The sequence below is a fragment of the Orussus abietinus genome, unplaced genomic scaffold (assembly GCF_000612105.2).
Source record: "Orussus abietinus isolate OABI.00-Male unplaced genomic scaffold, Oabi_2.0 scaffold110, whole genome shotgun sequence".
Lineage (NCBI taxonomy): Eukaryota > Metazoa > Arthropoda > Insecta > Hymenoptera > Orussidae > Orussus > Orussus abietinus.
The window spans coordinates 304,793-316,563 of NW_019394263.1; the positions used below are offsets into that span (position 1 = coordinate 304,793).

General features: G+C 37.5%; 2 protein-coding genes across 3 annotated transcripts; one reads left to right on the forward strand and one right to left on the reverse strand.

The window, feature by feature from the left end:
- Window positions 1-1,996: 1,996 nt before the first annotated feature.
- On the forward strand, window positions 1,997-8,909 carry LOC105697342 (excitatory amino acid transporter 1). Of its 2 annotated transcripts, none has more exons than XM_012420589.2 (10): window positions 1,997-2,265; window positions 5,610-5,880; window positions 6,109-6,292; window positions 6,406-6,448; window positions 6,575-6,614; window positions 6,728-6,914; window positions 7,046-7,279; window positions 7,344-7,535; window positions 7,808-7,942; window positions 8,319-8,909. In XM_012420589.2, the coding sequence occupies exons 2-10, from the start codon at window positions 5,625-5,627 to the stop codon at window positions 8,467-8,469; spliced, it is 1,422 nt and encodes a 473-aa protein (XP_012276012.1). In that variant the 5' UTR covers window positions 1,997-2,265; window positions 5,610-5,624; the 3' UTR covers window positions 8,470-8,909. The 2 variants fall into 2 exon arrangements, with proteins under 2 accessions (XP_012276012.1, XP_012276011.1); XM_012420588.2 differs by having other exon boundaries at window positions 1,997-2,157.
- A 526-nt stretch (window positions 8,910-9,435) lies between these two features.
- Window positions 9,436-11,093, reverse strand: LOC105697343 (vacuolar protein-sorting-associated protein 25). The gene is made up of 4 exons (XM_012420590.1): window positions 10,841-11,093; window positions 10,397-10,542; window positions 9,836-10,054; window positions 9,436-9,772 (listed from the first exon to the last, which is right to left on the reverse strand). Exons 1-4 carry the CDS (start codon window positions 10,888-10,890, stop codon window positions 9,660-9,662), a joined length of 528 nt encoding a protein of 175 aa, XP_012276013.1. The 5' UTR covers window positions 10,891-11,093; the 3' UTR covers window positions 9,436-9,659.
- Window positions 11,094-11,771: the final 678 nt, after the last annotated feature.

Genomic DNA, 11,771 nt, shown 5'->3' on the forward strand with positions numbered 1-11,771 from the left:
GTAGCCATTTCAATAATCTGTGAAAGCCGCGGATAATAAAAATGGAAATATTTCAGCGCGACTTTTACATGGTGAAGCCATGATGTAAATGGAGCGGCGATGTGACATCGCGTAAATATTTTTAAGACATCTCTCTTATTCTTTGCCCATTTTAAAGCATCTTCGTTCTCGGCGAGATTCGGTGTCACACGTGATACGGAGGCAGCAAGTACTTGTACGAAACTTTTTATCCGAAGGAGGAAACACGATGCCATCCACCGAGGGAGCATTCGCATAAGCCGAGTGACGAAAGTTAGGATTCAATTTGCTGCCGTCATTGGATATTCTGGAGCCCATTTAATTGGTTAAATGACCTTGCGTGCACATCATGCTCTTCCCGTGCTAAGCGAAAGCGTATTATTCTCACAGTAATTTTGCCAAATTATTCGCAAATTAGTGCGTCGGTCTGCAATAACGATTCCCTGACGCGCGTCAGGACTCCGGAGGGGTGACGGAAAAAAAAATGAAAGAGTGGCGAACCTCGAACTACGGTTCGCAAATAAAATGGCCGATTGGAGTGAAATATTTTCATGAAAAAGATAGCAAGCTTAGAATTCTCCAAAATGTGGGGAGCTTCTCTAATAGTTAAGGGGACCATGTGATGACTGAAGAAATAATAATACAGTAGGGGTAAAGAAGTAGCGTTTTGATCGTAGCCCCCACCTAAGAATTGAGGATGACTAGGAGAGCGTTTAACGATTGAAGAAATAATTATTGTTAATGACTCAAATTTTTTAGTTAATACCGATTTCATTGGTCCGGGGGCTAACATGGTAAATTTTCCGACAGTTCCTTGCACGGACCTTGAAGAACGGCGCAAAGTCAAGATATCGGTAACTTCATCTGATAAAGAATCAAGTCACACGAGTATACCATCTACTTAAAGTAATCATACATCGGCTGGCCCGTTATCGTACCGACAATCAGAGTTAACCGGCAAACCGTGAAAGTCAACAACAAAGAAAGTGTCTCTAGGTTATCGTAAAAAATACAGCGAAATTAAAATATCGCTGAGGTAACCAACTTTCCAATTTAACCCGTCGTTTCAGACTTATTGTTCTCTACCGGAAACAGGACCGCAAAAAAAAGGAACAATTCATAAATTCCCAGCCTCGATGAGTCCGTAATTTTGAAACATTTTAAAACTACCTTAAATGGTAGACCCTTCCCGGCGATTTACCCTAGCGCGAAAACAAAACGAAAAAGCGGATTGAGAAAGGGTATCGTTTGTATTACAAATGGGGTGCAACGACAAACGCATTACCAATGTAAGAGATGTGACGTAGGACTTTGGGTATACCCGTGCTTTGAAACTTTTCAATTATCATTATTTATTATGATACCTTATTTAATATTATAAATTAATTATAAATTATAATTATATCTTCTAGTTTCATTATAAACAAACTTATCTTTTATCCGTAATGCATTAGATTTTTTGCAAATTAAATAAAGCGTTAATAATTTACCTCACATCCCTAGATGTTAAAGGATACGTTCTCTCGGCAGTGAAATTTAAGGGCGTCTTCGTTGGGATTACCCCGTATCGGGGCAGCGCGAAAAGAATGAACTTTTTTTCCTTAGTCTCCTCAAGGCCAACTATCCCCAATTATACAAAAATCTCTCGAGTACTCGGACTCCTGGACGACATCCTAGATGATCTAGGATTCATCTTGGATAGATCTTGCTTTGAAGAATCAAGGATGGTGCGCAAAAAACCTTGCTCCGAGCGGTCCCGAGTTTCTATCGCCGCGCCGGTTCCCGCGTAATATCCACCTCGATGCGGTGCACACCGGCGTGTGGCGGTTCGACTCGGGGCCAAGATTTCGGTTTTTGAATGGGAGTGCGTAGAGCCGCTGCGCGCTTCGCGTCGTGAACGGGTCGGACACGTGCCCGCTCCAACCCGCTCGGTGGTGAAGGGCTCTCGCCGGAGGCTGGCCGCATCTCGCGTGCGCTCGGCTCGCCGCAGTCCGCGAGGAACGGCCACTTTCGCGAGACGCGTGCTCCCGAACCCGGTTTCTCGCATTCGCTCGACGCCCGCTCCGAGTCGCGCCTCGATCGGAGACCCACTCTCGACCCGAACCGGTGGTCCACCCGCGTCCGAACTCGATTCAGCGCGTAAGTATCGGCGAAGCCAGCGCGGTCGTTGCCACTTTGTACTTCGTGGTACTAATTATTGAACCCAACGACAAGCTTCCTCGCTGAAGAATATATACACCGTGGAAGGTAAAACGTAGTACAGGTAGCCCTTCTACAACACTGCACCCTATAACACTGTTTCGCTGTAACACGATAAGAAAATTGCGAAAACCTTTGTACAACCCTGTACTCCTAAAGCACTGGATAACATGCTTTTTGTTTAACATATTTAAAAACTAAATCACCTTAAAATAATGGCGGGAAGGAATAACAAACTATAGTACCTTTACATGAAAATAATATTTCTTGTTTTTCTTTTCTCTTTTCGTTTCGTGTTATACATTCATTTATATTTTTAATAACAATTAAGTTGCTTATATGGAATTAAAAAAGAAAGCTTGTTTTTAATAGGGTATCGGAACGTAATCCCCCCTTTTTGTCCTGGCTCTGAGTCTCATATAAGACGGTTTCACCCAACTCGGCATTTTCTAGGAACCTATTTACCGTGTTATAGGAGGGTTACCTGTATCTCGCAGGTCGCACAAGATTGAACGGATGAAAATCTGACGAGGAAAATGTAACTGATAATAAGATATTGGTACATGTGCGAGAGGGCTAGACGCTGCGAATTTTGCGATGGGATGGTATTCACTTCCTCGTCAATGAATGGGACAAAGGGCGGCACTCCGAGGCACGATAATTATTACTTGGCATGAGATCGCGTAGTTAAGCCTGTTTACTGGCTCGATTTAAGAGCCGTGCACGGGTTGTGTGCATTGTGTTCTCATGGGGGAGAGCGATAAATATTTTAAAAAATGGACCCAAGGAATTCCCAGGATATTTTTGTCCTGTATCAAACTTGAAAGTTTCATCGTTGGATATATAAATTGCAGGGACCATTTGTAGATTAAAAAGGTAACCCTCGATTGACTTGAATTTGGTCTTGACAAGAAATGGATTTTAGTGGGCCTGATTACCGTCCGGAGAAGAAGCCAGTGGTGCGATTCGTCACGTGGAATATGTTTGAACAATGATATATGTATTCTTATCATGTAGCTATTTCCGCAGTCAGAAAATATTCCCGGTAGCTCAGATTTGCACGTGCCGAAGTTCCAAACAATTCTGTGCACTAACTTTGGAAACCAGAGGGCTACTTATTTAATTGGTTAAACATTTGCGGAAGTTCACTTACAAATTATTAAAAAAAATAATAATAATAATCAAAAAACTACGTGCATTATTTTTCTCTAGGACAGCGTGAGCTAAACCCAGCTTTGGGTACGATCTGCGCACGAACGCGTATAAGAGAAGTCGAAAGTAATGCTTTTTTTTTTGTTTTACGGGCGAAATCGTCAGAGGCAATGAATGGCATCTTGAAAGATGATACTCGTACAGCCAAATACGAACCGGTATCATTGAACAATCGAGGCTGTTTGCCGCGCTCCGATGGTAGACCGAAGGACATGAATGCTTTCTCTATGAGCACGGTACCAACGGGGTATAACGAGTCGTATCTTCCCTGTACATACGTTCATGTCTTCCACTGTACATACGTCCATACTTGTATGTTGATCTGAACTCGCCTTACCTCGTACACATTCATGTTCAGCCATGTACCCGGCACAAGATGAATATGTATTCCGCGGTTTTGAGACACGGCGTGTTATGCCCATCTTTTGTCTTTTTCTTTTTCCTGAAAAATGGCACGTTGTGATAGTAAAAGCATAGAGAAACTTGTCTTCCAGGAAATCGTCAGGAAAACAGGCCCAAGAAATCACCGTTAAAACGGAGTAATGAAACCTTTAAACCCCGTAACATACCTATGCTATAGAATTATTGTGTATGTATATGTATATATATATTACTTGGAACTTTGGTTGCGTGGTTAGCACTTTTTTTTTCTTGTACCGATAGAAATTCATCGAACGGCGTTTTCACGTATACAGTCGAGCTTTTATTTACATTTTCATTAATTCGACGATTAAGCGGTCAGGCAGTCCAGAGGAATTACCCCGGTTAAGCAAAGTGCCTGCAAAAGCCCTATACGAGTAGTTTGTTTTCTTTCTATACGTATGCGAGGATTCTTTCAGTGGGATCGGAACGTAGTCTTAAAAAAAAAATAAATACCTGCATGCGAATATCGAAGCCCAGTGGAAACTTGCAGTCGCGTCGCTCGGCGGTCGTTGCTCTTCGGCTTTCCAATGTGTTATTCATACGTGTAGAAGATGGGAGTAGATGGAAATTTCACGGGATTCCCCTGCAGGGTTTACCTGTGCAATGACTGCTTATTTTTTTATGGTGTAACTATCTATTTACTCTCGATTTGATATGGGATTCTTTATTCCTGTGGGTACCAATTATACAGCAATATATTTAATTTAAATCAAAACCCAGATAGTGAGAAAATATTACAAGAGAGTAGTCAAAATATCGAGCCTATATTATATTACTGATTAATGTTATATTATTTGCCTATGTATGTTGCTTTCTCAGTATCTACTCGTTACACAAGCGATTACAAAAGAGTATGTTAACGACGTCTTTTACTATGTAATGCCAGTCTTACAGGTATGAGTTCAGTGTGTCATGCAGGATAGCATTCACGCCCTTTCGTAATCAATATACGTAATTATCCTTAATTGACTGATGTTACCATGGGCGGTTAGTTATGCATTTACTGTGTGTACAAATCCTTGTGCATGTAACCGATGACGATCGGTAAATTATCGCCGTGGAGATTATTATTGCTCCGTGCTCTTCGCGTTTCGACACATATATAATTATTATCAGCAAATAAACCCGGAAAACGTATTTGTATTTTGGCACTGCATTATGCTTGAAATAGTCCAGCATACATAATTACTAATTCATTATAGGCAAAGAGCCAGTTCAATTTTCGCAGAATTCCCGAGCTGTTCTACCAGCTGTTCTTAAATCTGCGGTTTTTATTTATTTTTTTATTTTGTGCACAAAATAACCATGATTGGCTTAATGCAGTGGATTCGTCATTTTGTTGTCTGGGAGAAAACCTAATTAAGTCTGATGTCATACGTGGTCCTGATGTTGCTTTTTGAAAAAAAGGGGGAAACACAACTTTTATTGTGATTCAAAGGCGGATCGTCATTGCTGAATAATCTTTCTTGTGGTCAAAATAGTACGAAGACATTGTAGAGTGTCTTTTATTAATGGATCAGTAATAATACGTATTGAATAATTCTTGATTCCACTCCGAAGCAGAAATTCAGAATATGTTTCGTTGATTAACAGCGTAATTAAAATGAACGAAAAATATATAATTGTATGAACAATTGGCGGTATGATGTGGCTACAGAACTTTATTCTTCCAGAATTATTATATATGCGTTGGATTATACGGGAGTTTATTATATTTGTCATTCTGGGAACGAGAATTAATTATTTCTTTATTTCAGCTCACTTGAACCAAAATGGCGCTACCGAAAGGAGTGAAGTATTTCTTTTCGGAGAACGTATTGACGCTTTTGACCGTTGTCGGTGTTTGCGCTGGTACAGCACTTGGACTCATCCTTAGAAGTGCTAAAACGGATGAATGGACTCCACGAGAAATAATGTACATACAATACACGGGAGAAATGTTTCTCAGAATGCTTAAAGCTCTAATACTCCCTTTGATCGTCGCCAGTATTGTAAGTGCAATTGGGAGTCTCGATCTTAATTTATCAGGTATGAACAGTGCAGATTTAATTGTAATTCCGGACAGCATTATAAAGTAGCATTAATTTTGCGCTTTAGAGTTCTACGATGACATATTACTTAATGGAAATCAAATCATCGTACGTCGATCTTTAAATGTTTAAAATATCTTAGTTCTGATCAGAGAAAACTTTGAGATAATCAGCAAATCTGTGAAGAACGCGTAATCAGCTTTCTGAAAATCCTTTTCTTTTACAGGGAAGATCGGTATGCGGTCGGTGTATTATTATGGCACGACAACGATAAGTGCGGTAATTCTTGGTATAATTCTTGTACTGATTATTCGTCCCGGTGTCTCAACGGGACACTCTTTTGTTGCTCAACCTGAATTAGTTAAGTCGCGAAACGTTACCACAGCAGATACTATTCTGGATTTAATTAGGTATGATTATTCTAAAGACATTATTTCAATGCATGAAAACAACGTTTAGAATAGTAATTAATTCGAGAAATTAACGTTCTATAATTATCAAAATGTCTCTTTTTTTTTTTTAGAAATATATTTCCACCTAATCTAATTCAAGCTTGCTTGCAACACGTAAGTGATCATCTTATATATTTTTACGTTTCTATTTTGTCATGTTATGCATAAGCTGGGCTAATTTTTCTTTCAAAATGAAAACAGTGTTGGATTTTTATATTTCAATCGTTGATATTATTTTAGTATCGAACGGAATTGGTGGAGCCGAAAAATATTTCCGAGGGTAAGTTAAATTATACGAAACTATGTTAATGCGGGAATTCACAATTTCGATTATAGTTAATAGTGAACCTTTATGCTAGATTTACAAATGATACATATTTATGTTTTGTATAGCGAAAAGTATATATGAATGGGAGATTGAGGGCAAGTACTCAAATGGAATGAATACTCTCGGTCTAGTCATCTTTAGCATTGTTTTTGGCGTTACTCTTGGTAAAATGGGCGAACCGGGAAAACCTCTTTTGGATTTCTTCACCGCACTGACCGATGCTATGATGATTATCACCAACTGGGTTATTTGGTACAGTAACAATTATTATTACACGTTTCATTTTAAGTATAATTGAAAGTTTAGCAATATCTTTTAAGAAGACGCTAATATTTTATTTAAACGTTACTCCATTTTAACCATCATGTTATTTCCATTTTCAGGCTTTCTCCCATTGGCGTAACGTCTCTGATTGCGGCAAAGCTGTTAGAGATTGAGGATTTCGGTGTTATCGTTGGACAGTTAGGGCTCTATTTTTTGACCGTTTTACTGGGATTAATAATCCACGGCTTTGGTACTCTCTCGGTCATTTATTTCGTCTGTACCCGAGAATTACCTTTCAAAGCCTTAGGACAAATGGGACAGGTGATGGTTACGGCATTTGGAACGGCTTCGAGGTAACGTTTTCAAGTTTTTCTTTGGAATTGAGTTTCTCCTTATCTAAGGAATTTATAATTCCAGTTCTGCCACATTACCTGTTACATTACAATGTTTGGATAACATGGGTGCGGATCCGCGGATAACCAGATTCGTTGTGCCAATCGGAGCGACGATAAACATGGATGGAACTGCGTTATACGAAGCTGTTGCTGCAATTTTTATTGCACAAGTGCGAGGCATTAACCTGACCCTTAGCAATGTTATTGGTATTAGGTACTGATACGTATATATTTATTGCTTCTTATTTTCGCTGTCTAAAAATGTTGAATGGAAGTTCCTCTCCTATTATTATTACTAGATTTATTCTCCTGAATTTAGTACCAGTACCATTAGTGGAATTTTCTCTCGAATAGACATTTCGTTTATAAGAGAAATAGCTGTAGAATTTAAAAGAGGAATTATTGAAAATTTCCAACATATATCCGCTAGTGGTTTCTGTTGCTGTGCTTATCTTTATTAATATATGTTCTTTCATTGAAATATAGTGTAACGGCGACAGCGGCTAGTATAGGAGCTGCCGGTATACCTCAAGCTGGTCTTGTTACAATGGTAATGGTCTTGGATACGGTTGGTCTACCAGCTGATGACGTTTCATTGATTCTCGCAGTTGACTGGCTATTGTAAGCTTTCATTTATATTATTGCGATATATGACACGTACAAAACAACACGAATCAATTGTCGCTAAGCATTTAAGTCAACTTTCTATTTAGAATGCCACTTTTAAATTATAATTGCAGATATGAACATTCGTTTAAATATCACATTTATAAGTAGCGTTTTTGAAAATTTTACATATAAAAATGGTAAAGATTGTGATTATTTTTTCTTAACGTTACTAAGGAATTCCAGGATGTTTTAATTGCCATATATTGCATATCAAACCTACTCCGTTATTGCCATATTGAATACTTCACACTTGTTTTATATCTTCTTTATAGGTATTTCAATTATTGTTGCAGCTCAATGCATTTGAGAATGTTAATGTTTTTTCCAGGGACCGATTCCGTACTACCATCAATGTTGTGTGCGATGCTCTTGGAGCCTGTATTATCGAACGTATGAGCAAAGATGAAATGGGTGCCATTCCAGTAAGTCAACAGGAGGAAGTCATCGAACTTTCCCAACATAGAAAACCCGAAATATAAATATATTTTCACGTATTCACATGAATAACTACTTGTTACCCGGTATTTTGCTTTAGTCGAGAAAGACTTCAGATCTGTAGAAAATCAACTCTACAACTGTCAATGTGAATTTTAATCTTTCAGTACGTACTTTACCTACTGCATGATATTACATGCAATCATACCTTAATATTATTATTAAGTCACTCTTACATCTAATTAACATGAAGACGTTACGGCATTTCTTGATAATAATGTGCCATTGGAACTACTTCAGTTAAATTTTATATGACTGTTAGTATTTTAATTAGCAAATTCTTCTACTTAAAGGGAAACGATACTTATTGCATTATGATACTTATCTCTTAAATTACTGCAGGTGCGGTAAATTGTATTATCTACAGTTACACATATATGTAGAAAATCTGTTTTTTATTGCAATATATTTTAATAGACTATTATAATTTGAAGTATGAATTCAACAAGGAAGAAAATGAAAGGCTTAATTTTTATTTCCTGGAATTGTATGCTTATTTGACAAATTATTTCAAAGAACAATTTAAAAAGAAACGTTAAAATCTTGCTTTACGGATTTTTACAAAAATTCTGCTGGTATTTAAAAAACGTTCATTTACTGTAACATTCATTATCATAAATGTTGTATAGATATTTGATATATCCATACTTAATTATGTTATTTTTATTAATTTTAACTTTTTATACTACAATGGTAATACTTTTATATACTCAAATTATTTCTGTATGCTTTGAAGGAAAAAGGATACAACTTAACACATACATAAAATAATACGATTTAGTATTATTATTGAAATTAGTTTATTTACAAGCATTTCATTGTATACGTACACTCCATCGAAGTAATAATGGAAAGACATTTTGTAAAATAAATGATTGTGGATTAGTTTTGTATCTCCATTAAATTTTAATTCATTTTTAGAACGATGCTATTCATTAAAAACAAATTAATTTTAAGTAGTAAGTCCAGATTGTATTTACATAGACAAGCCATTATACATAGATTAATTCAAAGAATTAATCATTATGTGATTCCACTGTATTATGAATCGAACAATTTTTTATCAATACAAAAAAGAACTCTTTTACATGGAATTTAATCATTTTATTATAAGTAAATAAATATCATCAAAAAGAAAAAAAAGAATAGTATATGAGTAAAGTAATTACATTCATTAAAAGAATTTTACACCCTGATTGTCATCGAACATGATAATCTCAGCTTTTCTAGAAGCTTCCAAAGTCCGAAGTGCTCTAATTAGCACTTCTGTGTCCAGCCCATGAAATTCTGAAAGTAATGTAACAATTGCACATGAACTATACAGATTGCACATGTAACTGACAATCATACCTTGATCAATAGTATCATCTCCTTGTGTAAGTTCAAAGAAAGTGCAGACGGAGCCAATAAATCCGTTGTCTTGCACCCAGTTATATATTATTTCTCCCCATTCTTCCAGTGTATGCCAATAAACTAACCATCTTTGTTTCGTCTTATCCAAGGGGCTCGCGTTCCCTGACTTTGCCAATTCTTCCAATACTATGACAATTACGTCAGAAGGCAATTTTCCTGTTATTTCTATTTTAGGAAAATACATATTGAAATATATTTAAAGAGTTAACTTTGACTATTGTAAACCAATATAGTATAACATAATGATTTAAAAAAAAAGTGTAACAATGATACTTAAATGACTACGTAGAAAGTATAATTAAATATGCTCCACATAGATTGGATCTCTTAAGTATATTTTTTAATATCTCTAATCGTAACTTTATTTATTCAATAAAAATTGAGACAATTTTTTAATGAAAATTAAGAAGTAAACATTATGTCTTACCACGATTTAAATATAATTTGCACTCATATTATATAGCTTTTCTATACTCTATGCTAATATTTTAAGGATACGGTCAATTGTAGTATTGTGGAAGAGAGGACAATTATGCACCTCCCGAATATCTAACACTGCTTCTTTTGTAACACGGTAATATTCTAATATTAAATTCTTCCACGCTGCTAATTGCTTTTCTCTGGTTTCCGTATGTGGTTGAAGCCTACAATCATTTATAAACTGTGTGCAGTTAATAAACAGATAATAATTAATGTGACCTTGCCATCTTAAACACAAAACACATGTTTAGTGGTATTTAAATCACAAATTAAATTTGAAAATTATATGAGAACTGCACCTTGAGAAATTTAAATAAGAATATATATTTGTTATCTTTTGAGAATGTAGCGATAAATTGCGAATAAATCCTAGTGACTATTAAAGACAAAATGGACAAAGAACAAAATTAAACATTACTTAAAGTTAGGTTAAGGACGAGCGATGTCAGCCCAAAGACTTACGTAAAAAAGGGAGGAAAACTGTACTGCCAAGGCCATTGAATTTCTGTCATTACTGCTATGACAGTAATCGTTTCAGACTGTAAGAATAAATATTACTTTCATTTGACGATCAAAGTGACATTAACCCTCGCGTGATCATGAACTGTTGCCAACGCATGAAGTAGAAAACTCGCTACATGGCAATGTTGTAGTTCATTATTTTTAAGACATATCAGAGATCAGAGATGACAGAGGAGATGAGTTGGGAGATTGTTACCGGGCAGGGTGGCGCGATCGCGTCCTGTGCTGCCCTCTGGTTTCATACGTTAGCTTTCGCCGTTTTTTCCCCCAAGGGCGGCGCAACGAATTTCTGGTAGGGGATCGCGCACTCACGATGGCGGTACCATCTACCAGTCATAGTTGGCGGCTCATGTACCCGTGAAGGTAATACCATGCGGCAGTTGACGGTGGTGGCTTACCTACGCTTACCGACACTGTACGCTTTCGATGGTAAGGGAAGAACACTCGTGGCGCCCTTTTTACTCTAAGTACATTGTTGCCCCGAAGTCGACGTAATACGGAGCTTTGGGGCACGCGTAGATGTCACGTACGGAACTCGCATGCAGCGAATTTGTGCGAGTGCGATCGTTCCTAGAAATCTTCGCGCGTCGCAACCAGTCAAGCGCCAAGCTACGGGGCGAGGCGTTGAGTATGAGTGCGTTCGGCGCTACACTCATAACGAGTATGCGTGAGAGCCGAATGCAGCGAAAAATCCTCCCTAGCCGCGGATATGAGCCGAGTGATTTCGCGTATAATTTTTACATTTACCTACTAGCGTTATCAAGCGTTTTTCGACCGTTTTCAGAGCGTTTTCGACCGTTATCGACCATTTTTCGAGTGTTTTTGAGCGTTATCGAGTGCCGTAGAGTCCCGTAGAGTCCCGTAGACTCCC

Coding starts and splice junctions, on each gene's coding strand:
- LOC105697342 (XM_012420589.2), top strand. CDS start 5,625: ATGGCGCTACCGAAAGGAGTGAAGTATTTCTTTTCGGAGAACGTATTG. Junction 6,449..6,574: donor TTCAAGCTTGCTTGCAACAC/GTAAGTGATCAT, acceptor ATATTATTTTAG/TATCGAACGGAATTGGTGGA. Junction 6,615..6,727: donor GCCGAAAAATATTTCCGAGG/GTAAGTTAAATT, acceptor TGTTTTGTATAG/CGAAAAGTATATATGAATGG.
- LOC105697343 (XM_012420590.1), bottom strand. CDS start 10,890: ATGACAGAAATTCAATGGCCTTGGCAGTACAGTTTTCCTCCCTTTTTT. Junction 10,543..10,840: donor AGTTTTCCTCCCTTTTTTAC/GTAAGTCTTTGG, acceptor AAATGATTGTAG/GCTTCAACCACATACGGAAA. Junction 9,773..9,835: donor AGATGATACTATTGATCAAG/GTATGATTGTCA, acceptor CATTACTTTCAG/AATTTCATGGGCTGGACACA.